At 38.4% G+C, this 27,957-nt stretch overlaps 3 protein-coding genes and 1 pseudogene across 5 annotated transcripts; all 4 read left to right on the top strand.

The window, feature by feature from the left end:
* The first annotated feature begins 4,154 nt into the window (after positions 1 to 4,154).
* On the top strand, positions 4,155 to 8,965 carry LOC102218244 (gap junction beta-1 protein-like). 2 transcript variants are annotated; one of them, XM_005814828.2, is made up of 2 exons: positions 4,155 to 4,272; positions 7,623 to 8,965. In XM_005814828.2, the coding sequence occupies exon 2, from the start codon at positions 7,637 to 7,639 to the stop codon at positions 8,357 to 8,359; it is 723 nt and encodes a 240-aa protein (XP_005814885.1). In that variant the 5' UTR covers positions 4,155 to 4,272; positions 7,623 to 7,636; the 3' UTR covers positions 8,360 to 8,965. The 2 variants fall into 2 exon arrangements, with proteins under 2 accessions (XP_005814885.1, XP_005814884.1); XM_005814827.2 differs by lacking the exon at positions 4,155 to 4,272 and adding an exon at positions 4,701 to 4,804.
* Positions 8,966 to 10,927: 1,962 nt separating this feature from the next.
* Positions 10,928 to 13,691, top strand: LOC102218652 (gap junction alpha-3 protein-like). Its single transcript, XM_005814829.2, has 2 exons — positions 10,928 to 11,208; positions 12,466 to 13,691. Exon 2 carries the CDS (start codon positions 12,504 to 12,506, stop codon positions 13,572 to 13,574), a length of 1,071 nt encoding a protein of 356 aa, XP_005814886.1. The 5' UTR covers positions 10,928 to 11,208; positions 12,466 to 12,503; the 3' UTR covers positions 13,575 to 13,691.
* A 3,920-nt stretch (positions 13,692 to 17,611) lies between these two features.
* Positions 17,612 to 21,299, top strand: LOC102218917 (gap junction alpha-3 protein-like). Of its 2 annotated transcripts, none has more exons than XM_023342882.1 (3): positions 17,612 to 17,676; positions 18,451 to 18,553; positions 18,720 to 21,299. In XM_023342882.1, exon 3 carries the CDS (start codon positions 18,761 to 18,763, stop codon positions 19,493 to 19,495), a length of 735 nt encoding a protein of 244 aa, XP_023198650.1. In that variant the 5' UTR covers positions 17,612 to 17,676; positions 18,451 to 18,553; positions 18,720 to 18,760; the 3' UTR covers positions 19,496 to 21,299. The 2 variants fall into 2 exon arrangements, with proteins under 2 accessions (XP_023198650.1, XP_005814887.2); XM_005814830.2 differs by having other exon boundaries at positions 18,451 to 18,642.
* Positions 20,186 to 26,701, top strand: LOC111610103 (annotated as a pseudogene).
* Positions 26,702 to 27,957: the final 1,256 nt, after the last annotated feature.

The following is a 27,957-nucleotide window of genomic DNA, read 5'->3' as shown; positions in this document are numbered from 1 at the left end:
TTCTGTCCATCCTGTGGATGTGGTGATGTCTCACCTGGCAAGAGTTATTGTGATTGGTCACACCAGTGTAAATTGTGGTCGATTTGTAGTTTGCTGTGAAATTGTGCAAAGATTTTATAAGAATTTCTCAGAAATTATGAGATGTTCCATCAGGTTCAATGGAGCCCAAGATGATCACAGAAAGCTGAATATTTCATAAACTGTAGAAGATACCAATACCAAAAGACATAGCAGTAATGTCCTGAATGAGCAGTGTAGGGTAAATGTTGAAAATAGCACAAAGTATGCAGAAGTAGTTAAGTGTCAAAGTGTATAAAGAAAAGTGGAGGAACTCAAGAGTGTGAAAGCCTACAGCATTCATGCTAATAAATCAAAATAAACTGATTACTTCCACATTTGTATGGGATTTTTTCTGCAGAAATGAAGCAAGCATGACTTTCAGAAGTCATCAAGTTTTCACCTGTTGCTGTTTAGACAGCAATCGTAGAACTGCTTTCAGTTCAGCTTGCAATATTTTTCCCACGCAGACACAGTGGACGTCTCAACAAATCACGGGAACAGTGTAATGGTAATGGGTGTGTTACTGTTTCAAGAAGAAGTAAGATTCAGAACATAGCTTGCCTCACACTTAGTTAACCTTTACAGCACTCCACAAAAGCAACCTAGCATAATAGAAACATCCATATGTAACACACTCCGTACCTGTGCACTTAATGGCACATCTGTAAACATGCATAATCTGCAACTGCATTAAAGGATATTGCAGACTAGTTTTTATGGGGTAAAAACTAACTTTTAAAGCTGCCTTAAAATGTGAAATTTGGTTTAAATGGATTTGTGCAGAGAGGAAGAAAATCCAGCAACAACAAATTATTTTATTTTGCTAAATTTAAGATTCCACGCATAACATTTCTTATAAAATAAATGTTAGTGGAGCACATTTTACTTTTACTCAAACTGCCTTATAAGTGATTATCACTGACTGACTTTAATGCTGGTGTGTGTGAAAACAAAGGAAGGAAGTCTATTTTCTCTCAGACAAAAGAATCCATCATTCAAGTTGATCACAGTAAGTCAGGAAATGACTTCATACAATGACAGCAATATTTACTGGAAATGAAGTCTTATTTTTGCCACCATGCACAATTTGATGGATGGTGAGGGGGGTAAAAACGAGTCTTTAAAGCTGATTTTTCTAAAATTGTAGTCAAGAGTTGCATCTTGGAGTGACTAGTTCTCCATAGCAATAATCTATTTTACGGTGTTTGCTGTTACTTTTTGTCATTAACTGGGTAATGAGATGAGGGATGATGCTGGTATTGATCAGGAATTTAAATTGAGTTGGTCAAGGACACATGCACTAGTAATGTTACAAAGGTATAACTACACGCTACTTTTAAAACCTTGTCTTTATTTTGATTTTTTATTTAAAACACATGTGCAATAAAACTTTAAAAAAAAAAAAAAAACATTCATTTTACCTTCCCACATATACAAATGAAAGAAGGTTTCACAGAAAATACAGGTCCTCAACCCTGACAAATGCTTGACTACTTTTGATTTGTTTTTTTTTTCCGTTTTAGTTAGTTAAGTATGGTATTTTTGATTTACAGTATGCTTTGGTAACTGTAGTAACTGTTTATGAACTCCAGATGTCATTCTTCAGGCTGAACTAAATCTAGACAATACTCAAACACATAGGCTTTAGCTGATTTATTTAAAACCCAGGTCTTCATGACATGTATATTGGCAAACATCCTATGAACATGTACAAGGCTCGTAATTTGTGTGATCAGAAACCTATTATAGTCAGTAAATTAAAAATAGATTTATTTTTCAACAATTTGAAGAGTTAGGCTTGACACTTCATTAAAACCTCATGTATGAAAACAAGAGCTAAAGAGTGTTATTAGATAAGAATATTTCTGTACGGTTTCTTTTACAGCTAACTGAACTAAATTGGCTTGTTGCATATCCCAATTTGCACCTTGGACCAGTGGACATCAAACATGGTAAACTGGGTACCGCGTGGAAGTTACCTCATCTTTAGAGTAAAGATGAGCTACTGAAGAGAAATTACACTCTGACTAAAAATGTTAAATATGTCCAGAAAGAGTAATAAAAATGAAACTGAACTTGCTGAAAGGTTATGTGACCAGGCTATAAGATGAAACAGAAAACCATGTTGGCAGTGTCGGCAAACTAGTGGACCCATTTCAGTAATGCGTGGCGCCCCTCAGACCTATAAAACATGCAGTGTCTTGAAGCAGAACTAAGTCATACAGTATTAGTAGCTGGCAGCTTTTATAATTGGCCCTGGAGATCAAACAGAGCAGAGTTACGGTCAAAGAGGAATTCACCCACGCTCAGTTGGGGAGAAAAAATGTGGGTTGAGTTCAATAGGAGGAGCTCGAAATTCAGCATCCAGTCTGTAGACTCCTGCCTCATGTGTGATTTGGTGCTGTCTTGGTTGACAGACATTTCTAGGGTGATGTCTTAGGGAGGGTTATGGCCTTCAACACTATAATGCCAGGTCTACTGCTGGTGTGTGTCTTGAAGACATTAACTGAATTGCCATCACAACATGGCCTCTCTTACAGATGAACCAAGGTTTGTGTGCTTAAAACCATGCCTGAATGAAATTAATCTTACGTACGAGACATTTAACTGAGACGTTGTGAAGTGTTCAGTACCTGTTATCACAAGGCAGGTGCAGATGTAATGGGGTGCAATACTTCTTGGTATGAAAAATGATAATCCCCCCTTCGTGTGGTCATTCTATCTAAGGTAAACACAAACTTCTAAAAGGCTTCTTGAAAATGTGCATGGTTGTCCTCCCTTACCAATTGGTCAAACAGTTGTGCAACATGACATCCTGTCCAGACAGCATTTAGATGCCTTCTCATAATCTCGGATATTTTTGAAAAGGACCAAAAAGGTAAAGAGGGTTCAAATTAACCCGCACCTGCTACTGAGGTTGCCACAGCCCATAACGCCTAAGTTGTGCCAGGGATAGCTGGTCTCTTGGTTCAAGAGTATGATGAGATTTGTGTAACCAGCTGACCAGGTGAATTAAGGCAAAGATCACCTACAACATCACTGTTTGACAATAACGGTGAAGTACTGTGAAGTACACCAGAGCTTCAGCCAAGGATTGTTCCCTGAGTAGCACCAATACTTGGAAATATGACAAAACTGAACATCAATGGCTATGACCTTTTTGAACTTTCTTCTGTTCTCCTTAATGGAAGCTCATTTGTGTGGATATGGTCAGCTTGGTTGATTGATTATGAAAGCCAGAGGAAACTTAGGTAGAGTCCCATGTTTATGCAGACTAGACAAACCAGTTCTGCGAAAAAGTCACTTGTCAAGTTTTGAGAATGCTATCTAATTACTTTAATATGTGTCGGCTACCCTCAGTCGCTGTTTTCACTTAGTTTTGTATAACTGCCTGACATCATCACTGCTTTGCTTGTAATGGCATCAACTGTGCCTCCTAGTGTCCTATCAGTGTAAGTTCCCTAATTTTTTTTATTATTTACATGCCCATCAATGCTGTGCAATTTGCACCAGATTGATGGAAATCAGTGCGTTCTGCCCTTAAGCATGTGAGTGAAGTTTTTATTGAAGTTGCTTTTATAGTTTATCTCAATTTGATTCTTTATATATATATATATTGCTACTGGATTACAACACAGACAAACCAAGTTATTTGACAGTTTAAAGAGAGTTTTATAGCAATAATAACTCAACAGAAGCATTGTTCAATTGCTGGTCACCTTTATCCACTCGTTGAAATAGAGATTAAATGCTTAGTGGGCTGCAACAATGTGGATGTAAATACTGATAAAAGAATAACGAGCCACTGTTTTCTTATCTTTTGCTTTCGTGACTCAGTTCTACTTTTGACCTTTCATCTTTTACTCCATATTGCGTCAAAAAACATCCTCCATGTACTCTCTCCAACACAGCACAATGAGGACAAGAGGACAGACAGCGGTCCCCCACTCAGATTCTTGTGCAGAAATTAAAACGTTTCATCTGGACTCTGAGGCCGTTTGTTTTGTCCTCGTAAATGGGGCCATTGTATGCAAAATCCTTGAATAGAGGCATATGACCTTCTCAGTGCAGGGCAGTGGCTAGTGTGAGCGAAATCATTAGCAATGCAAAGTCATGGTGCTCTGATACTCGTATTCACGGTCACAGATTGAAAAAAGAAATCTGTTTGCACAAATGTTTCTGGATGAACTTGATTCAAAACCGCAGCTGACGGTAAGCTCGTCTAATTTTTTATGTGCTTCACAGATGGCTGTCAAATTCGTAGAGAGGTATTCAGTGTTTTCAACTGGTTTATCGTATTCTGTCATGTCACATAACATAGATTGAAAGTGAAATCGAATGAAATTGTATGAAAACTAGTCTGTTTTTGAAATATGTTCCGTGCGTTTTATGTAAAACCATCAACCAAGACTTGTATGACAAATAGGATATTTCTTTAAAAACTTTTTGGTTTTTCAGTTTTCAACAAACTTTATAAGTGATCTTAAAGCTTCAGTTGTTGTAACCGAAGGTACGCTGTTACACTGGGCACAGGTGCCCACCCTGCATCATGACGTCTCGTTAACATGTGTCACATGACACATGATGCCGGGCGTCTGTGTTGCTCTTAAGTGAGTGAGCCAACTTCACAGGGGGGACAGAGAGGTTTCCTCCCTCCTCTGGATCCACATCCATGCCAAACCAGCAGGTCAACTTTTGTTCTCCACACTGCCTCCTATGCCTCTGACACCTCCAGCGGAGCCTGGTAACAACTCTGACATCCATACCTGGGCTGGGGTTTGATGCATTTCATGATGGATGACTGATGAGCAGACTATATACATTTAAATCCTGAAATTCTTTTAGAGAAAACTTTGTGATCGATTGAAGTTAATTTTGCTGTGCAATACTGATTAACACTTAAGTTGTAACTTTTAAATGAAGGTGCATGTTTGTTTATGAGTCTATTTTTTAATGGCACATTCCTATTCCATTAATCCATCTGACATCTTAGCACTGTTATCCTTGAAGGGTCAAAACGGGGACTGGCGCCTATCTCTAGCGACTAGCGATCATCAGGTGAGAGGCAGGGTCGCCAGTCCACTACAGAATATTTATTAAAATAAATTCATGATGTCAAAACACTTTTAAAACCTGGATTTTAACAATCTTTTTCATTTATAACAAAGTAAAAAAGTTTTAAAAGAACCCAGAACAACTTAAAACAGAAATGCTGGATTGGAGAATAGTTTGAAACATACCATATTTTAAGATTTTATGCAAACTTACTTATTCAGTCTTCTTTACAGTGCCTGTCAAATGTCTGATTTAAAACACAACCATATTGTCATCTAGAAAATCTCTAATATTTTTTTTTTCTATTATTTAAAAATGGTCCTAAATATGCAGCAAATATCAATGTTTTAAGTGATCAATCATAGAAGATAGAAATTGCGATGTAAAACAAGGAAATATTTTCTGCTTTTTCACTGGAATTCAGGGTTTAATCCATTTTTGTTTAGGTAATAAAAAAAGAGGTGTCGACAGACTCAATAACGAGGACGCTATCTAACAGCGAACGCTACAAATACAAATCTAATTCAGTAAGCGTTCATAGGATCTCGACTGTATTTCTCTCACCTTTTTGGGATAATTTTCAGATTTGCTTGTGGAAAAATCTACAATTGTTTATAATTCTATTAAAAATATTGTATCTCTTAAAATGTTCAACTTGAAAATGTCATTAAAAGAGTAAAAAAAAATCAACAATAATTTTATTGAACTATTTTTTTTAAATTAGCTGATTATAGTAACATTGCACACAACAAGAAACTTTTCGCTATTGGTACTAAATTACACAACCCTGAGGTCAGCATATATAACTGGTTCTCAAGGGCCGCTGTCCCGCCAGCTTCAGATGTGCCTCCAACACGGCTCACTCACAACCACCTGGACATGTCATTATGTTCTGCAGAGGTTTGCTGCTTAACTATCATTTGATGTAGATGTGTTGCACCAGGGACTGGACTAAAACGTGCAGAACACTGATCCGTATAGACTGACTTTGGACACCACTCAGGCACTGTTAACCAATAACACAAAAGGTTAAATTGAATTACAGACAATGCAAACAATTTATATACGCTTATTAGGCTAATTTTAAGCAATAATTCATTGTAAAAAATTATCTTGTGAAATTTATTAAATTCTGACAATTGTTTTAAATGGACTTGTTTTTCTAAGTTAGTTACATTTTCATTGGCACAACCTTTGGCATCATCCTGCCATATTAAAAAGGAAAAAAATAATAGTTTGCGACTGAGATATAGAATTACCGAACCAGTAAAAAAATATATACTTTTAAAATATTTCTAAAAATTAGACATGCAAACATTTTTACCTTAAAATCCACAACTACCTCAGTGTTAAAGGTATTAGCAATAGCATAGTCGCTAAACTGGTCAAAGCTTGTTCCATCCAATCTCAAATTATCCAGCACACAAACCTCATGTAGTACAAGTCCTATTTCACTTTTTAACTTTTACTAGAAAGGTAGAACTATTTATAGCAAAACTCATTTGAACTTCTCAGTCTTACCTTCATCAGTTTTTTCTGTTAGTACTCTGCAAGAACAAAGATCATGTTTTTCTCTCTTGGTGCGAAAACAAAATCACATCATTCTCTTTTTGCTGCTTGTTTTTGACGCACATTCTGGGCAGAACCAGATGAAGAAATATGAAGGTAGTGTGGTGCTGTAGGAGAGACATGTAAAGACTTACAGGGATGTCTGCTCTTGGATTTTTGTGAAGTATGAAATGTCTTCGCTGCATTAATTTTTTGTTTTCACAGAGTAGAAGTACAAAGCTGTCTGTTGTTGGGAAGCATGGATCGGCCTTAAATTTGTTTAAGTAGGAATTACGTGGGGGAAAAAATGTCAGTTTAGCTATTTACTGAGCATTATATCTACAAACGTGAGTAAAATAAAATTAATAAAGAGCCACACTTCAAAATAACTTTTATTTTGAAAAAAGTGCTGAACAGAAGTTAGTTTCATTACAGTGTGACATTTACTGTAGTTTCACATAATGAAAAAGAACAATAACATTTATATTTTATCTGCATTTAACTCTTCTACAAATATTTTGTTCCTCTGAGATGCTTTAATGTTTATTCCAATGTTGCCTTTTCACTTGTTGTTTTTTTCCTATTTAAAATACATGTCATAAAATTTTACTGAAAACATTTATTTGCCTTTTATTTCATGATTTTATTACTTCTCCAGTGTGTCCCGATCACAGAGTTATGGTTAAAATAATGTTTCTTAGTAGTCATCTCCAACTACGCGCATTTGAAGTCCCTGTGGTTCTGTAATTGGGTCTGATTTTATGAATGTGGATCATCAGAAGTTGGCGGTTTCATCAAATGTTTACATTTTAACTGCTTGTTTTTGTGTCTATGCTGCTTAAGAGGTTTTTTTTTTTAAATAAATTTTATAAATATCTTTGAGTTGTTTTTCACAGATGTTTTTCATTTGTTGACCTTATCCTATGCTTTTTTCTTTTTTTTTTTTTTTATTGCTACAGACCCGGAACCAAAAATGAACTGGGCATCTTTTTATGCTGTCGTTAGCGGCGTTAACAGACACTCCACTGGGATCGGCCGCATCTGGCTCTCTGTCCTGTTCATCTTCCGCATCCTGGTCCTGGTGGTTGCGGCTGAGACCGTGTGGGGGGACGAGAAGTCCGGCTTCACTTGCAACACCCAGCAGCCTGGCTGCAACAGTGTCTGCTATGACCACTTCTTCCCCATCTCCCACATCCGCCTGTGGGCCCTCCAGCTCATTCTGGTTTCCACCCCGGCCCTGCTGGTGGCCATGCACGTGGCCCACCGCCGGCACGTCGACAAAAGGCTCTACAAACTGTCAGGGCGAACCAATCCCAAAGACCTGGAGCAGATAAAGACCCAGAAGATGAAAATCACAGGGGCTCTGTGGTGGACTTATGTCATCAGCCTGTTGTTCCGTATCGTCTTTGAGGTCATTTTTATGTTTCTGTTTTACATGATTTATCCCGGTTACAAGATGATCCGGTTGGTGAAGTGTGACTCGTACCCGTGCCCCAACACGGTGGACTGTTTTGTATCGAGGCCCACAGAGAAAACGGTCTTCACCGTCTTCATGCTGGCCGTGTCTGGGGTTTGTATCCTGCTCAACATTGCAGAAGTGGCATTCCTAGTAGGGAAAGCCTGCGGTAAGCATCTGCACAGTGCTGGAGACTCAACTATGGGAGCTTGGATACAACATAAACTTCGTTCATTCTAACCAGTGCACACTTAGTTTAAAACTGGTGAGAATTAAAGGGATAGTTTAATGAGAAACATCTGGTTTCAGGCTCAAAGAGGGAAATTTAGACAATTTATTGTGCCAGCAATTCAAGAGTTCAAAGATATCCTGTCACAAATAATAATAATAATTAACAGTTGCAAAGATGGGCCTGCATCATGGTCGGTATCATTATTAATGTTATTTATTAAATTATTTATTGGAATCTGTATTAATTTTAATAGGGAAAATATCTGACTATGACTTGAACATAACATGTTAAGAATTACACATTTTGTGTTGAAGAAAAATAATGACTTTAACCATTGTTTGCACTAAAGTGACTTTCAATGCTGTTCACATTTCTGAATAAAGGAAGCAGAAGGTAATTTGAAATGCCTTGCTGCTGAAATGTGCTATACAAATAAAATTTGGTTGAATAATGAGAATACACTTGAATAGCAAATTTTTGCTCTGATGTTTATTGCAGACTCCTAAACCCAGAATTCAAATGTAATGGGTTTTTTTTTCTTCTTTTTCTTTGTAGTGGTTTTGTCACTGGCCATGCACAACAGAATAAATTCAAAGTGTGTACTTGTGTTATTACACTGGCCGGAAGCTTTTTTTACATTTTTTTCTTCTCGCAGCCTCAAAGAAATGTATTTTACTGAGATTTTGTTGAATAGACCAAGTTGTGCGCAACTGAGATAAATTACAATGTAATGTCAATAAGTCGATTTCACAATTTGTTATGTTTCGTAACAAATCGTAGCATCTGTGAACATCACTAAGTCTTTTCAACCACTGACTCTACATTTGATTGAGTTCTGGACTTTGACTGGGCCATTATAATATCTAAATAGCTTCAGCTGCACGTTTAGGCTCACTGGATGGGGAACCGTTGCCTGAGTCTCAGGTTTTTAACAAGTTGTCTAACAGGATCATCCTAAAAATGTCAAGAGTCCTAAATACCTTCATAGAGCAAATTAAAGTAGCTCTCATCTGGATTTTTTAAGTTTAAATAAGCGGAGTCAGTGTATTCTCTCCCTAAATAAAGTTGTAATACCAAATTTAACCAGAGGGTAGCAGTCTTCCCAAAGATAAAACTGATCTGTGCTCCTTTCAGCAGCCACCAAATCGATACAAAGAAAAAAAAGAGAAAACCCTGAATGAAACTTTAACACATTTAGCAACTTCTTCACCGAGTTTAGACAGATCTCATGTTGCCACCTGTGAGCAAGCGTCTCAGTTTGCTGTCGTCGTCATAGTTAGCTGAGCACTGGGTCCTGAGGTTATCAATAGCCGCCCCATGTAAGGGGGTCAGTGTGTGTGTCACAATGAGTGACCCTGAGGACAGCTGGGTCTGGAAAGGTGGCGCTTATCTTTTTATGGAACATGCCAAAACCATCCACCCATCCATCAATTTTCTGTATGCCCTGGTCTGTGGGGTCGGGAGAGGTCATGCCAAAACCTCCCCATCTATTAGGTCCGTATTAATGAGAAACACTGAAGCAGGAGGATTCTAGAAGTAGAAGTAAAAATTTCCCCTATAAAGCAGAAGAACTAAAAAAAAACAGGTAATAAAAAGTTAATCAGCTTTTGCAGTAATGACATACATTATTGGGAGCTGACCCTTTCAGCTGAAAGTTGTTAAATTGGCTACAGTTAAAGTTAATCTGACTTTTTGACAGCTAATGACAAGCTGAAGAAAAAATCTAATTACAACTACTGCCAAGCAACGGTTTTTATTATCCTGAAACCATTTTTGTATTAAAAGTTATTCAATAGTTCAATCAAACGGAATCGCACAACTATAAATCTTAAGTTCAATTATGCAAATGTTTTCATTATTTAATCCTGACAGCATGATGCTGCCACGACCATGTTTTATGCGTGTGTGTGTGTGTGTGTGGGTGTGTGTTAATGGGGAATTCGTAATGTTTTCTTTGCATGTAGCTAAGCCAAAAACCTCAGTTTTGGTGTGTTTTTCATGTGTTTAGTGTGTTCTGTTTTAATCCCAACTCTGCTGCAAACCTCTCCACAACTCCATCTGTGACATATCCAGTGGGTATGTTGATCTTCATTATGATGATTACCAAATTCTTGAGCCCTTAACTGAAAACATGCATTTAATACTGAGAATAAATTCAATGCAGATGGACTCTCTCAGCTAATAAGGCGGCTTCTAAAGCCTTGTGGTTCTCCCAGATTTTAATTAAAAGAATGAGAATAAAAGAACCCGAAAACAAATACAGGCCATATTTTACAGAATAGTCCATGCACATTACATTTATGCTCTCCTGATACAATAAAATAAAGCCTGTGGTTGTAGCGTGACAAAACTGTGAAAAAATGTACATCATAATACGATTGTAAGGCAATATAACTGTAAAAGCAATTCTTCTCGATTAAAATATTTACTTTCTAAATTCTCAGACTGAATTTCTTGATAGGTTCTTGAGCCTGAAGCTGCTCCACAAAGTCAGTGGGGGTTCATGTCACTAGAAGATTAGCATTGCAGCCACTCCCCACACCGTGAATTATATTTAGAGCTCACCAACACGTCAACTTATCTGCATCCTCACTGGACTCTTCAGCTGCCTCTCAGTTCAAAAGAAAAATCTCAGACTTTTCAACAAATTGGAAACGTTTCATCTGGTTTAGCTGCGGCTCCTCTTCTGAACAAACACTTCGGGAAAGTCGCAATAATACCAGGCAGTTCCACACACTGCTCAGTGAAAACTATCTTGGAGAAGATCACCTCTGTGCTCCGGTTTCCTCTAACGTTGTCCCACCGTGAGGTGAAGAGTCCCACTCAGCTGAAGACTGAGGGAAATGAACATTATCAGGTAGGTCTTCCTTCCAGTAGACAGATAGGAACATGTCCTACTTTATCAAACACCTGTATGATCTCTGAAAACACAAAATTTACAATGACTACTGGCTGACAGCAGTCCAGGTTAAACAGCGTGGCTGGGTACTTGTGAATACCGATTCCACAGTTCTGCCACATAGTCTGTATTTTGAACAGATACTGAAATCTCCATGTGTTTCTTGATATGTTCATATTTAAATGACAACTGCAACTATTTTTAAAACAGCATGCGTGGTTTGGTTGGACACGCTGTCACAAGATCCCCGGCAAGCCCAGCAGTCTCACCGAGACCGCTTCAGGTCTCACACAGTTAGCTCGTCCAGGACGTTCCTATTGGACATTAAGGGATACCACACAGAGAAAAACAAAGATTAACTTCATGAGAGATCAGCATCAGTATCCTTACAATAGATAAAAAAGTTACAATACATTTTCTGACGTATTATAGTAGAGAATATTAATTATAAAGAATCTGCTAATTACAAAATTAATTTGATCAATATTTCAGATGTGTGTTCTTTATATTGTTTAGAAGATAAGCAGGAGTATTCAGAAAAACAGAAGATCATTTGACAATTCATAGTAGTTTATCAGCACAGATAAAATCAAAATTTCCACAGATTGAGAAAAGAAACATGTCTAAGTGTTTTTGGTTTGGCAGCTGATGCTTTTGCATAAATGGTTGTACCTTGTATTAGGACACAGGTTAGTTTTCTGTGGTCATTCTGAAGCCACCTGACGTCTGTCCTGCCCCCACCTGTTTCCACAAAGTGTGTCAAGATATAAACAAATTAGCAACGTAGACATTTATGCAAGACAAGAGGAATGTAATGCTTTGGGAGTGGAGTTTATGTTTATGTACACTTTAAAGAAAAATGGAAAATTCTGTCAACTACAGCTGCCAGTATTTTACCATAAATTGGAGACGGTTTTTTTCTTTATCTTTTTTTTACAGTGTACAGTTACCAGCTAGAACCAAGATTGCTTGAACAAAATATCCAGTCTCATTGAAAAACAAAGAAAAACAATGTCTGCTTTAAAATGCTATAGTCTTGGTAAAACAAGGGTTTTTAGTTTCATACTAGCTGAAATCACGTACAATGGCCCAAATTATTGAAAATTGAGTTGAACTCAGAATTCATTTTATTTATTTTTCAGTCAGAAGTTTCTTGTCTTTTACTGGACAATATGTTTTGCACTAATTGTAAATGAATTTTCCTCATTCTTGCAGGTTTTCTCCCAGGCTTTGTTGATCATTCGTGAGCCTCCATGGCAGACTGGAACTTCTTGGGGAAGCTACTGGAGAGTGCCCAGTTTCACTCAACCGTGGTGGGCAAGGTCTGGCTCACGGTGCTGTTCATCTTCCGCATCCTGGTGCTCGGAGCCGCTGCTGAGAAAGTGTGGGGAGATGAGCAATCCGGCTTTACATGTGACACCAAGCAGCCCGGTTGCCAAAACGTCTGCTACGACAAGACCTTCCCCATATCACACACCCGCTTCTGGGTGATGCAGATCATCTTCGTCTCCACGCCTACTCTTATTTATCTGGGTCACATCCTTCACCTGGTCCGCAAGGAGGAAAAGGAGAAGGAGAAACTCAAGGACCTCGCCATAAAGAATGAAAAACAACAAGACTTAATTAGCAATAAGCCCACAAAGGCCTCCATTAAGGACGACCAAGGCCATGTGCGTCTGCATGGTGCTCTTCTGCGGACATATGTCTTCAACATTATCTTCAAGACTCTCTTTGAAGTGGCATTCATCGTAGCTCAGTACTTCCTGTATGGATTTGAGCTGAAGCCGATGTACACCTGTGACCGCTGGCCCTGCCCTAATGTGGTGAACTGCTACATCTCTCGACCTACAGAGAAGACAGTCTTCATCCTTTTCATGCTGGCAGTAGCTTCGTTGTCCCTGCTGTTAAATTTGGTGGAAATGTACCATTTAGGTTTCAAAAAATGCCACCAGGGTCTTCGCGTCAGAAGGTCAAAGATGGAAAGGGAAGCTCCCAAGGCCTTAGGTGAGGGGGTGATACCTTTCGTTCCAAACTACACCTACTTTACAGGTCACTCTACAGTGACGGAGCCCTTTCCTGCAAACTCAAAGTACAGCATAGCAGAGCCAAACTCTGCTTACAGCCCCTACAACAGCAAAGTAGTCTACAAGCAGAACAGGGACAACATGGCTGTAGAGAGAAAAGGCCGATCAGACGGAGATGATGCAGAGAAGACAAAAATATCCGGTCCTGTTACTGATCCTCCTGTGGAAAACCAGCGTAGAAACAGTCAGTCCAGCAAGCACAGCAACAACAAGGGCAGGTTGGATGACCTGAAGATCTGAGAACTTCATGTTTCCTCCCAAGCCTCAGGGACTACAGGAAAAATCCATCACAGGATGTGATGCATCTTAGAAATCTGTTAGCTCCAGAGAGGTTAGATCAGGGGTGGGCACTCCTGGTCCTCGAGGGCCGGTGTCCTGCAACTCTTAGATGTCTCCCTGGTCCAACACACCTGAATCCAACAGCTGAATCTCCTCCTAAGTGCAGTCAAGTTCTCCAGAGTCCTGTTAACGACCTCATTATTTGACTCAGGTGTGTTGAAGTAGAGATGCATCTAAAAGTTGCAGGACACCGGCCCTCGAGGACCAGGAGTGCCCACCCCTGGCCGTTAGATTGAACCACTCAGTGCGGCAGAATCTAGGAACAGAAGTATTGGGATGAATTTTGAAGGTTTCAGAGTTTACAGGCAATGTCAAAAATCTTGACAAAGTAGACAGAAAGAAAAAAATATTTTGTAACTGATTGCATTTACCACTTTGATCCATGAAATATTGGCAATGATATTAACAATTGTGTGTTGTAATTGTAAACTTCAGGGATCTCTTTAAGATGTTTCATTTCTGCATTACCTACTGACTATATCACTGAGTAATCCTCAGATGCATGGAGAATCTATATATTGTTTTCAACAGGTTAATTTGCACTGTTATGGCATGATGAATGTATGAATTATTATTGTTGGAGATTTTCCTGATATGTTTACAATACTGACAAGTTTTAATGTAAAATTAAGACATTTTTAAGTAGCCATGGTGCTGTTTGTTTACAATTTTAATAGCTTATAGTGTTTTGTGGGGGGGTTTTTGGCTTAAATGGTTGCTGTCTTTTTGGTTCGGGACAAATTTTTGTGTACACTTGATTAGTTCTGCAATACTTTGCCTTGGTAGGTTACTACTGCAGTGAATTCTCCGTTTGTTTACAATGGTACAGCTTTATGTCACAGAGTACCGCATTTGCTTTCTTGAATAAAAAGTTGCTAGAGAAGATTCAAAAGTCTCCAAATACAATATAGGAACAAAGTAGATAAGTTGGTTTTCTCATCCTGACCACAGCCATGCTTTCCCCCTAAGTTTATCCCACCATTGGCTGGGCACTTTGGTGTCTTTTGCCCACTTTGAATTAATTTTTCAAAATACAGTATGCATGCTTTCAGCAGGGTTAATTACATTTAAGAAGATTTTTCAGCAGCACTACTTTGTCTAGCTGCTCTGATTAATAATGTATTTTTGTGCCAAAGATACTTTTGGCCAAATATAGCACCACTGATTTTTTTTTTTTTTGGGGTGCATCAAATGTTTCTTTTTGTTGTTGTTTTAAAATCAAAGTCTTGTTAAAATCACACCCATTTACAAAAACATTGCATGCAGATGTTTTAAATTTCAAAAGCACATACCTCTGAACTAGCAGTTCATATTATCTGATGGCCTTTTTATTGTATTTGTTTTGGACTTATGCCTATGATACTTTGAAAAATAAATGATTGCCAAAGGAGTTTATGGATTTTTGTAAAGTAGTCTTTACAAACAAAAAAACTGTGAAGTCTTTATTCTGATTGTACGCTACTTCAACACTCTGATTCAAATGCCATTTGAAGGATGTTATTGCAAATGTGGAGCAGATGTTCTGACTACGTCATAGGCAATGTGTCTCCACTGTGTCATTTGCTCGTAAAAAGCCAGTTTAATGGCATCTACAAAAAAGATTATCATATTATATATCATAAAATTAAATCCTCCAATACATGTATGAAAACCTCTGATCAGAGCTGAATATTAATATTAGTTTTTAGGACTTTGTACAATGAGTACATTAAATAAACTGTAAGACCTTTATAGAATACATTTGTGAGGATTTGTTGAATTAGGTTTTCACAATTTACAAATTGCTCAAAGGATCAGTTCAGTTCTGCTCTGTTGACAGACACAGATCAGTGTTAATGCACACATTCCCAATCATATGCCTTCATACACTGGTGAGAGCCGGGACTGCAAAGGAGTCCTGTCTGTTGGCTATATATAGCGGCCCTGCAGACTGAGGGAGTATCGTTGCTGAAATGGGGGTAGGGGACCAAGTGTCTTCTCCTGCATAAGGAAAATAACATTTTTAAAGTGCTGCTCATTAGAAAAATCAGCCACAACTGACATCCAGAAGTCACGCTGTCTTTAAAACGCTCGACAGATTGAATAGTGGAGCTATGTGTCTTCTCCCGTAATGTCATTAAACGCTGGAAAATGTTGTCAGCTGAACTTTAAAGTATTAGCTGATCTCACACAAAACCACATGACACCCATATAACCGTCGCTGACAGGTTGGTTAGACCTTTTTTCTTCTTTTTTAGAAACTGAAGGATCTTTACTGTAGTTATCATTAATATGAATGCAAGATCTCCCAAATTTCCAGAGCACTCTAATCCAGTTGTCAATTAGTAGCAAGTCACTGCATCCCTTTTTTGTTTAATAACGCATACATTTAAGATTTAGCAGATTATGTCTACAACCTGACAGGTAAAACTAATGGTTGTGATCATCAGTAAGTAATTTTTTGCATGGTGAGTTCATGCTGCAACATTTCTATAGAGAAACGATTATTTCCTGCTCGGTGAAAACGAGTTACCCAATCTTAACGTGATATATTTAATGCTCTTGTTCGTCACTACGAACTTACGGTGCAGGGATTCTCCCTGCCATAAATAACCATCCCCAGCTAAGAGAGAAGTGCAGAGCTGAACGAGGCAGCTGTTTATATTAAGGGTGGCCAACACTGACTGAACAGCTTCATTCATTTCCTCTGCTGCCATTCCTAAAACTACAGTCAGACTTCAAGTTTAAAAGAAAATCGATATCATCGTTCACAACTTCTCCTCCTTTTTGCTGATTATCCCATTTGAAATTTTACTGCAGAAATCCACTTCAATGGGAGAAAGCCCAGACAGGGCACTGAAGGGAGATTAGAATCGGGCGGTCAGGCTATTTTTGATCACAAATGAAAACATTTTTAAAATCACAACGGCCTTACTGTTTCATAGGTTACATTAAGAAGCTGCAGTGTACAAATATTCCCTTAGGTGACAGATGAACAGATGTCAAAGAAGGATGTTCAAAATTTCTAATAATGCTAACATATTACAGTTTATAAAGGCATCAAACAGTAATTTAGTATCATTTTACTTTTACAGATAACAAATTTGATTAAAATCTGAAAATGTATTGTAAAATAGAATGAATTGAAAACTTCTCATACACTCTGAACAATTCTTAATTAAACTACAGAGGTTTGTTTTTGTCCTTCTATTAGAAACATGTCATGGAAGACAAACGTGTAGACCTGTTTCTGCAGGTTTGTGGATGTGCTTAAAACGGTAGCTGACAATAACTTTTACTGATGCTTGCTTTCTGTGATCTGCAGGTGTATCTGGTACTTTATCTGGATGTCTCACCTATCGCATGAAAAGGAAAAAGAATTCCATCTTCATAAAAAACCGGTATGTCAACTTTTACCTACCGTACTGCATTTCTTACTAATAAGATCTCTGGCTGAGCCAAAATATTTCTAACTAAATTTGTAGAGCACACTTAATGAAGTCAAAGATCAGTCACTTAATACATATTAAAATACATTACATAGATTCTATTTGGTATTATTCGTCTGACCTATCTCTAACAAATATTTGGTAACTTCTGAAGGGAGTTGGTGTCACTTAGTTTTATTTAGGGGTATCAAAATAAAAGGTGCCTTAATGTAAATGTGCTTAAACACTTATGTGTTAAAATGTTGAGAGCTATGTAATAACTTTTGGCATTTGTAGCCGTAATAGGACAAAAAATAAAAAGGTTCATCATGATTTGCAAGAAACCGTATAGTCCATTTAATGTGTTAGAACAGCAGAGACAAACCACCAAATATTTAAGTTGTCAGGTTGCTTTCATACTGAAGGTAATAATTCTTAAGAACTAGAGGATGGATTAAGGAGGAAGTGTCACAGGTGACACAAAGTAACCTCCCTCTGTAGCAGAAGGTTAATAAACAGGTTCTTTACTGGATTTTGTGTTGCCAAGTCAAGAGAGTGAAGAGACGAGGAGGCTCAGCCACTTTAGGACAAAAAAGGTAGGGTTTTCTCCATAGTTAATAAGAATTCACTCATACATGACCACTGTGACTTTTTGAGAACTCTTTTTCTAAGATGTTGTGACATTGGTGGCTTTATTTGAAGTGAATAGAAAGGGAAGGACATAGAGCAGAGACGTGAAATCAGGAGTCGAAACCTGCATAAATGCTTCTGATGACCAGCAGCTTCTGAATGTGGGACATCCAGTTAAAGACCCATTTCTCTTGCCTCATGCTTGTCTGAAATTGTTGTCCTGTTAGGAGTTGAACCCCCTTTCCAGTCTATAGTCTCTTAGACCTTTTAGCTGTTTTTTAAAGGAGTGCCTTGCGTTAAGCTCCATCTATTATTACTACTATTAAACATCTCCAAAGCGTGAAAATTTGACCTTTTTTCTTCCCACTCTTCCATGAAGTCCAGATTTGTGGAGTTTATGATTAATAGCTGTCCTGACGACATATTCTCCTACCTGAACTGTAATTCTCCTTAGCAGCAGCAAAGTTACCATAAGCCTCTGTCATTAATGCTCTTTTTGTCTGTTAGTTTAAGTACATGGTTGTACATGGTTCAAGCACTTTGAAATGCCTTGCTGCTGAAATGTGCTATACAAATAAAATTTGATTGATTTGATTGATATAGGTTTTTATGCAGCAGAGTCATAAACTTTCCAATTTTAAGGCACAGATTAAGAAAATGTTCAAGGTTTATTTTTGTTTGTTTGTTTGTAATGAAACCTGCTTTTAACTTTTTCACATTCTTATCTCTCCACGCCATAGGCGACGGTATCGCTCCACCAGAAAGTTTTGGGATTGTTCCAAGGGATTCTTCTCAGTCCGACATGCCTTTAAAACGAGGTGTCCGATCAGATGCCTGAACCAAGTAAATCAAGTACAATGGGACCTGTGCCATTTGGCTCGGTCGCAACCTGTCTACCCATCTCCCGTTCCTGTCCACCATCATGACTTAAGGTGGTCATTGACACCCAACCTGGAGGAAGCCATCTCAGTTCACCAAATTTAAAAGGCATTTTCCTCTTTCATTATAGGTTTCTGTGGTGGATCTGATTAAGACAAAGCTACATCTCCAATGGCAGGATCAGGAGGTTTTGGTGTGGTCTCTCAGCTATTGGAGGGTGCCCAAGAACATTCGACCAGCGTTGGTAAAGTCTGGATTTGGGTGCTGTTTGTCTTCCGCATCTTCGTTCTCATAACAGCCACTAAAGAAGTGTGGAATGATGAGCAGTCCCGTTTCTTATGTGACACTAAACAACCTGGTTGTGAACTTGTTTGCTACGACAAGTCCTTCCCAATTTCTCATGTTCGCTTCTGGGTTATGCAAATCATCTTTGTCTCCACACCAACGTTCGTTTATCTGGGGTTTGTACTTCAAAAAAACCGCACTGACAAGAAATCAAGCAATGCCAACGAAGATCAAGACAACCAATCTTATAATAATGACTCGAAAAGTAAACCTAATGACTCGAAAAGTAAGCCTAAAGTGCAGTTGAAAGGTGCAGTCCTGAAAATGTACATTGCCAATGTAGTTTCTAAGATTCTGTTGGAAATAGCCTTCTTTGTAGGTCAGTACTACCTGTACGGACTTGGCCTTCAGTCGATGTACACCTGTGAACAATGGCCCTGCCTTACCAAAGTCTTCTGCTATGTGTCCCGACCCACAGAGAAAACAATCTTCATCGTTTTCATGCTTCTAGTAGCTTTAATATCTCTGCTTCTCAATGTGATAGAGTTGGTCTACCTATTTTGGAAGGAAAAAAGGAAACATTTGCTCCAAAACAAATTTAGCAAGAAGAGCTACGTCTAGGTTTAAAGACTCACTGTCAAATAGAAAAGCGTAGTTTTTCTCAGTCTCTTAATTAAAATTCTCAAAACTGTGTGATTGATCTTCAAATCATTGTGTCCCCTATGCACATAAAAATGTATTCTAATTTCTTTGAGCAAGTTACAAGTGGTTTGCTTTGCTTTGCATTTGTTTTGCAAAGCATTTGCTTTGCTTTGCATTAGCATTTGCTGCCCAAAGCAAAAGCAAAGCATTTGCTTTGCTTTTTTCTACATTTTAAATTGCTTTTGTCATGTTGATCAAAACATGATATACGGGTCTTTGTTGAATTGTCTTGAACTCCACAACATTTAAGCATCTGTTCATCGGACAAGTCTTAACATGCAAAATGCCTGAACAACTTGTCATAATGTCAATCATATTTTAATTAATTTAAATTACACTTTTTTATAAATCTGCCCCAAAAATGTTACATTTCTCCCAGGTGAGTCCTAAGTTTCTCCAATGTAGGTAAATGTGTAGAGCATTAGATCAACCAGTTTTCTGAAATAGATTGATTGTACATCTCATGAACAATCAACAGCCAAATAACACCATGGTACATTTATGACAATGGAAGAACAAGGATTTGGACGGAGTCAACAGCCAGAGAGAAGAGGAGTGAGGCTGTGACAGAGGAGTTAGGAGGGAAAACAGAGGAAGAGGCAGAAGAAGATGAGGACATCAGCCTGTTTCCATCAGTCCAGCATCATCAGAGAATGGTCTGCGACCCACAAACAGATGCTGAAGGAGGTGGAAAGTAAAGAAAGACTGCACTGTAATCCCTTCATGTTTCCTTAAGGAGATTGTCTTGTGTTCCTATTGCTACTTTAGTTTTTTTCCTTTGTGCTCTGTTTTATGAATCACAAGTTACAGTAAAATCATAAACGTGAATCTTGCCCAGTCTCTTGCCACTGATCTCCCATAATCACAATTTGCAATTCTTGTCATCAAAGCTTAATCCATAGTTAACAACAGGAAATAAGGACTTGTCATTTTGAGGCACTGATATGTTCATGTTTAAGAAAGAAACTGGCTTTTCCATTCTGTTTTTATTGTTGGTATGAATTGTTGGGAAATGTTCTGCTTTGTAATTGTTGAAAATGATTCAAGAAATTCACCAAAGCAGTTGAGATAAACTGTAATTAGAACAGTAACAAATTCAAGCTATCACTATATTTCAAACATAGCTTGAGATGTTTATTATTTCATGGAGCATTAATGGAGGAAATATTTTTAGTTTTCTTTATGACACTTGTTTTGTTTATTTGTTGTGTTTTCTTCTGACTGATACCTTATATTTTTCTCCATCTTCCTCATGGTTTTCATACTATTCTTTCTATTCTTGTTTCATTACATCATTGTAGCGTGTGATTTTCCACTCTACTGGAAGAGTTGGAGGTACAGAGAGAGAGAGGGAAGAATGTGACCAGGAAACAAAAGTTAAGAAGGCTAAAGGGGAAATCACAAGGAAATGACAAAATGAAACTGATCCGTGAATTGAAACAATTGTTTTTGCATCACACTGTATGCCACTTTAAAGGTTAAAATTAACAAAAGTGCAAGAAGTAAGATGTGAAAATGTGACTTTTTTCAAATTTTTTCTGCTAATAAATAATTCATTTATTAATTTACTTTTAAGCAATAAGATTCTGACATGTTGAGGTCATCTGTGTACACCACATCTCAACCACTGGGTGCCAGCTCAACAAAAGGGTTGCTACCAATAACATGCATATATTTTCTTCTGATGTTCTATACATATGTTAAATATAATGGTGCACAACTATTCAGAAGATTTCAATTGTGCTTAATCCGTTTAGTAAATACTTTTACCCAGTTGTTTTGGAAATCATTAAGTTGTTTTGTTTTATCTTTTAAATATGAAACATATCTTTGTTATTTTTGCTCAGCAGAGATTTTCTACTTTGAACTCTGCCATGGATGTGAATTAAGTGAGACTGTCCCAAAACATTGTTATTTACAGTACATCCCTGAATGCATGAAACGTTAACCTATTAACCAAATGATCCAACTTCATAAAGGTGATTTAACAAAATAGACACTATGCATAGGATGCAGATAGCAATTCCTACCAGTAGGTGGCATACCAGCACCAAATGCTGATCCAGCTGGTCCACAATCCTTATTTATTAGAACTATTGTGAGTGCAGTTAGCACACATCCTTGAGTCCTGGTTTTTTCGTCGGTGTATGTGTTTACGTACTTGTTTTTGTTACTTATTCAGGACCGTTTTGGTTTTTGTTGTATTAATAGGTTTTATGAGACCAAAGGCCAATCCTGATGTAGAGTGCCTGCTTTTCTGGTAGGTCAGGTTAGCTTTGGGTTCAAATTCAAGTTAGTATTGGTTAGGGTTAGATGCATTTAGGATTAGGCATAAATGCAGCTACTAAAATGAAGGACGTCTTACCTTTGCCTTGAAAATTCTCACAACACTAATTACCGTACTTAAAACAATCAGAAACAGAGAAAGAGTTCATTTTCCTGCAGACAAAATTAAACCACGCATTAAAAATAGGGTTACAGCAGTGTGGATATTCCTCCATATTTTTCCCAGTGTTAGTATTTATTTAAATGTTTTCACACAACATATTTATAATTTCACTCTTTTTGTGTCTATTGCATTAGGTTGTTTACTATTATGGGTGCACACATTTAGTAAACACCTTTTGTTTATTTGAACCATTAATTACTTTGTTTTGTTGAGTTTGAAGGACTGGCTGAGTGAGAGGACTGGTTGAAAGGCAAACCAGGAAGTGGAACAAACCATCAGGCTGCTGGAAGCAGGGGACTTGATGATAAAGAGTCTGCCTCTCTCTCTACTAATAGCATAACTGCTAAAACGTTTTTGGTGTTAGGTTGTTTTGTTTTTACAGTTGTGTTGTAGTCAAAATGTGTTGGTTTGAATTAGTCGTTTATGTTTATGCATTGTTTGTTTTTGTCTCATCTCCCACCCCTCCTCGTTTGTGTAGGCTAGCCTTTGTGTATAAATTCCCCTGTGTGTTCATTGTGTGAGGTCAGTTTTTGGTTTGTTATTCTGAGTTAGGTATGCCTTAGTTGATTTCTTTTGGGCCCATTTTGTTATATTTTTGAGATTTGTTGTTAAAAGGCTTTTGTTAAGACTGTTTGGAAAAATAAATAGAAAATATTTTTTTATATATGCCTTTGTCCTTGTGCCTTACTGGTCGGACCGCAACAAGCAGCTTTTAGTTGAAACAGTGTAAAAGGAACCTACTAAAGATATTTTAGTTCAAGCGGTTTGTTCGGTTTTTAACATTTGTGTTCTTCACACCAGCCACACAACTGTTGCATTGGCGTAATAATCATGTCTTGCTGTAAATAAACCTGCACTGCCAAACTGTTTTCGATATACAACTCCGAAGTTATATGTCACTTGTAGCCGATGCCGGGCGCTGAGGAAGCCATGTGATATATTCTGGGTGTTGTTTTCTGTTGTTTTTGGACTCTTGGCTCCTTCCTGCGTCTCCGCCCACCCTGTTGGGTTGTTCTTTATTGTATTTTGGACTCTGGCCCCCCGTCCAGCGACCCTCCACCCACCCTTGTTGTGTTTTCCTTTTCGGACTTGTTTTGGGCGTCTAGCACCCGCCCTTGGGAGGGGGGTACTGTCAGGATTCGAGTTTTTCTGCGTATTTATTTCAAGTTTTCTGTGTCTCTGAGTCTCCATGCTGTCCTGTCCTCCCCTTGATTGTTCCCTGGTTTCTCGTTTCCTTGATTACCCTCGGAGTATTTAACTCCACCTGTGTTCCTTGTTCCTCGTCGGGTCCTTGTCTAATGTGTGCTCGTTGCATTGTTGTGTCCATTCGTTTATCCTTGTTGCTACCTGTGATGAGCCCTGGTCTCCTCTCAGCAGTGCTGCCTTGGATGTTGGACTGTTTTTCGAGTTTCGTACTGTTTTCTCCTCATTAAATATAATCATTTTACTGCAACCTGGTTCCACCGCGTCTACCTCACCAGCCACCACACCACTTCCTGACAGTTCTAAGCATCTGTTCAGTGATAGGATGGGTTCAGAGTCTCCTGGTGACATCGTAATGTAGAGCTGTATGTCATCTGCATAGTTATGGTAGCTAATATTATTTCCTGTTGTAATCTGAGCTAGTGGGAGCATATAAATATTGAATAAGAGGGGTCCTCGGACTGAACCTTGGGGTACCCCACATGTGACCTTTGACCTCTTTGATGAGAAGTTTTCAATTGAAACAAAGAAATCCCTGTTCTTTATGTAAGATTCAAACCAGTTGAGCACTGGACCGGAGAGTCCGACCCAACTCTCCAGTCGATTCAGTAATGTCATGGTTGACAGTGTCAAAAGCTGCACTAAGGTCCAACAGAACCAGCACTGTGGTTCTCCCACAGTCCATATTTATATGGATATCATTGAACACTTTTATGAGACAATCCTCCATGCTTCTTTGGAACTCTGCTGTGGCAGCACTCAAACCGAAGGGGATTTTGATCCACTGGTACAGACCCCATGTTGTTATGAAAGGAGTTAAGGGCTTACTTTTCTCATCCAGAAACCCTTGATGGTACGCCTTCCCCTGATCTAATACAGAGAAACAGGAGCTGCCAGTTAGAGAATCAATCATGTCTTGGATTCGGGGAACGAGGTGGCAGTCAGGGACAGATTTTCTGTTTAATTCCCGGTAGTCACAGCACAACCCCAGAGCCCCATCTTTCTTTCTCACACACACCACTGGTGATGCATATGGAGAACGTGACTGAGTTATCCAGCCTCTATTCAGTAGGTCTTGAAGGTATTCTTTAACTTCCTGATGTAATGGCTTGGGAACTGACATATATGTTTTCTTCACTGGAGTGGTGTCATGCAGAGTGATGTGAAGTTTCAAAGTGGGAATTAAACCTATGTCATCTTCATCATAGGCAAATGCATGACACTCTTCTCTCAGTATCTGTCTCACAGTCTGTCTTTGGCTTTCCGTTAAGTGGTTGAGCTCAACTGGAGGATCCCACTGTGTTGGCTTCTGTTTTTCTGCTTTGCTGTTGGTAATCAGGAACTGTGCTGCAGCTGGCTCTGTTCTGGGTGAAGTGTCATCTTTTTGTTGTTCACCATCAGTGATGTTCAACTGTTGTGCATTTACAGTATAAGCTGTCTTTACTGCTTCTAGTTGCCCCTGCACAAGTTACTAAGAGGTTGTTGTTAGGTAACCAAAATGCAAGCGAGTTAGTTTCTCGGCTTTCTAAGAAAAAGTCAACCTCATTGTGGAGACATGATCTGCGCCTCAGGGATGCATTTTTCTGGTTGGAATGAAAAGATTGCTAAGCAGACTGACTGTGTGATCACTACAGTTTAACCTGTCTCCCTGCAAACCAGATGGGAGGATCAAACACGAGCTGAAACTATGCTAATCTGTGATAATGACTGCCTCTGTGGTGGTAGAGGAACAAACCGGTTCAAAGATGTTTTCATTTTTAAGTCAAGAGGCTTTTTGTCACTTTAACACTCAGCGGGAAGCAAACAGGGGAGTTTGAGTCTTTCCCTGATTTCCAATAACAAAAGAAAAAAAACTCAGCGAGCCTAGATTGGAGACCTAAGATTACAGATAAGAGTTAAACTAAGATTAAAGACATCATTAAAAATCAGCTGCTCTCAAGTCACATCCAAAAGCTACTTTAAATGTAAAAGGCACAGTTGTGCCACACTTTATGCTAAGATTCTGGAAAACCTAAAACAATTTATTTTTACCTCTGTACTTGAAGTATTATTACACACAGTAGCAGGCAGATTAGTAAAACAAAAAACAATTATGAAATCTGAAAAATAGTCATTAAATCAAACAAAAATTTAAAGCTGATTCCTCAATGCTGTACCTTTAAATCTTGCAGGCAGTAAGATTTTCAATTGTATTTATATATATATATATATTTTCCACATAAATATTTTTGAATTGTTAATAATCATTCATGCTGTAAAACTTTTTTTTTCATCTTGTTTATTAACCTGCAGCTGTACAATCCAGATCAGCTGCTCATGGTAAAGATGCTAATTATCAGTTAATCAAGTATACATAAGAATTTCTTTAAATGTATATTTTTAGTTCATTGTTAATAGATTCACCTTTGAAGAACCAATAGAGTGGTCATTTCACATTTTATATCCAAAGCTTTTATGCTACTTCACAATTTTACACAAGTTTAAATGCATTTTGTGATCTCCTCATTTCTGGTTTTACAGATTTACCTGCGGATAAACGTCTGAGCTACAACGGGAGACTGGGAGGTCTTAGAGAAGGTACTGAAGAGTGCCCAGAAACAGTGTAGGGAAGATCTGGCTCGCCGTCCAGTTTACCTTTTGCGTCCTGGTGCTCGGAACTGCCGGAGACGAAGTGTGGGGAGACGAGCAGTCCATCTTTACACACGACACCAAGCAGCCTGGTTGTGAAAACGTCTGCTACGACAAGACATTCCCCATTTCTCACATCCTCTTCTGGGTGTTGCAGGTCATCTACGTTTCTGCAGCCCTTTCATTTACCTGGGCCACATCCTTCATACTGTCCTCACTGAGGAAGAGAGGAGCAACCCATCCAAGGAACCTGGTAGGAAACCCAACAAGGTCAATGAGAATCTGCAAAGTGCTCTTCTGCGAACCTAAATCCTAAACATTGTATTCAAAACATTGTTTGAAGCTGGTTTCATTGCCACTCAGTGCTTCCTGTACGGTTTTAAACTCCAGCCGATGTACACATGCAACTATCCATGCCCTAACATGGTGACCTGCTACATGTCCTGACTCGCAGAGAAGACATTTTTCCTCATCTTCATGTTTGCGGTGGCTTGTGTTTTGATCAGCTACATGATTTTCAATGTAGCTGAAATGTACAGCCTGGGTTCCAAAAAAATCGTGGACGGACTTTGTTGCATGCAGTCAAAGATGGATGCTAAATGTCCAAATGTAACATCCACTCCATCTACAGTTGAATTTAAAGAGTCTGAGTCTTCACAAAGCAGTATATAACAGAGTCAAACACTGTTCTCAGCTCCAACAGCAGCAAGAAGAGTCCTATAAGTGAATTTAAAGTGTCTGAATCTTCACTAAAGCAGTCCATGACAAAGTCAAATACTGCTCTGAGCCCCAGCAACAGCAGCAAGAGGAGTTTAAGACACAAAGACGACGACCTGAAAGTCTGAGTACATACAGTTCCATTCCTAAGCTCAGGAACAATATGAAGGCATGTGCATCTAAGATGTATTTTTTTATCTCGAGAACTGTATGAAATTATTCAACTAACTTAAAGTTGATTTGTGTTGTCGTTGGTTTTTCTTCCACAAATTAGGAGCAGAAAAACATTTTGTAGAGAGCTGCTTACAATTCCAAAAGATGTCAGTGAAAATCATCCAGACTTTGTTTAATTTTCTATTAATAAGTTAAAACTTTGGGTTCAGCTCAGCACAACAAAGCTGGTTCCCTCTTACTGGGGTAAACTATATGCATTGAAAATATGACCTGCTTGGAAGTTGTTTAGAATTTAAGGTAATCAATCGCACTTCTCAGTTTTGCTTTTTTTTTGTTTGTTTGTTTATGCGTCTATTTGAAAAAAAAATTCAAGTCAAAACAAGAGAGTTATGGTTTTGGGTCAGGGTGGGAAGGGTTGGTTGGTTCCAATCACTATCAAGTTAACATTATTATTGCATTGTGCCGTCAGGTGTGGTGCTGGACTCTTGTGTGACAGTGTTGTTTGTACGGTTTCAAAGGTGGTTGTACAGGAAGTGTGTAAGCACTGCAACTACAGTCACCTTCCGCCTTCACATTTGTGCAAAAGTAAGCATACACAGCTACACACTATAAAAAACTGGGCAGGTACTTTAACATACCTCTAACACGACACAGTTGCAGCAGACATTTATTTTAGTTTATCTTGTTCTTCTATTTAAACACATTTTTTAATTTTCTTTTTTTTCTTTGTTGTTAATGTTGTTATGTTTGGGTTTCCAACTATAACCCAAACACTCAAACACAAACATGTGCAGACACAAACCTGTTTCTGCACATGTTTGTGGATGTGCTTACGATGGCAACTGACAGTAACTTTTACAGATGCCTGCCTTGTGTGATCTGCAGGTTTATTTGGTACTTTTATCAGCCGACATCTCACCTTTCATTTAAAAACAAAAACAAATTCCATCTTCATTAGAAACCCGTAGGTCGACTTTTACCGACCATACTGCATTTCTTACTGCTGAGATCTCCGGCTGAGCCAAAAATATTTCTAACTACCAAAATATTTCTTTTTTCTTCTCCCCGTAAAATGTTTTAATCATGTGCTTAAAGAAGGCGTGACTCCACCATCCTGGAAACAAGCGATAATATCCGTTATACCAAAACCAGGAAAGGATAAAAGTGAGTGTAGCTCATACCGTCCCATTTCGGTCTTGAATATTGATTA

This window comes from Xiphophorus maculatus, chromosome 11 (assembly GCF_002775205.1).
Source record: "Xiphophorus maculatus strain JP 163 A chromosome 11, X_maculatus-5.0-male, whole genome shotgun sequence".
Classification (NCBI taxonomy): domain Eukaryota; kingdom Metazoa; phylum Chordata; class Actinopteri; order Cyprinodontiformes; family Poeciliidae; genus Xiphophorus; species Xiphophorus maculatus.
The sequence above is the reverse complement of the archived record's forward strand: the minus strand, read 5'-3'. Positions and strand labels throughout refer to the sequence as shown.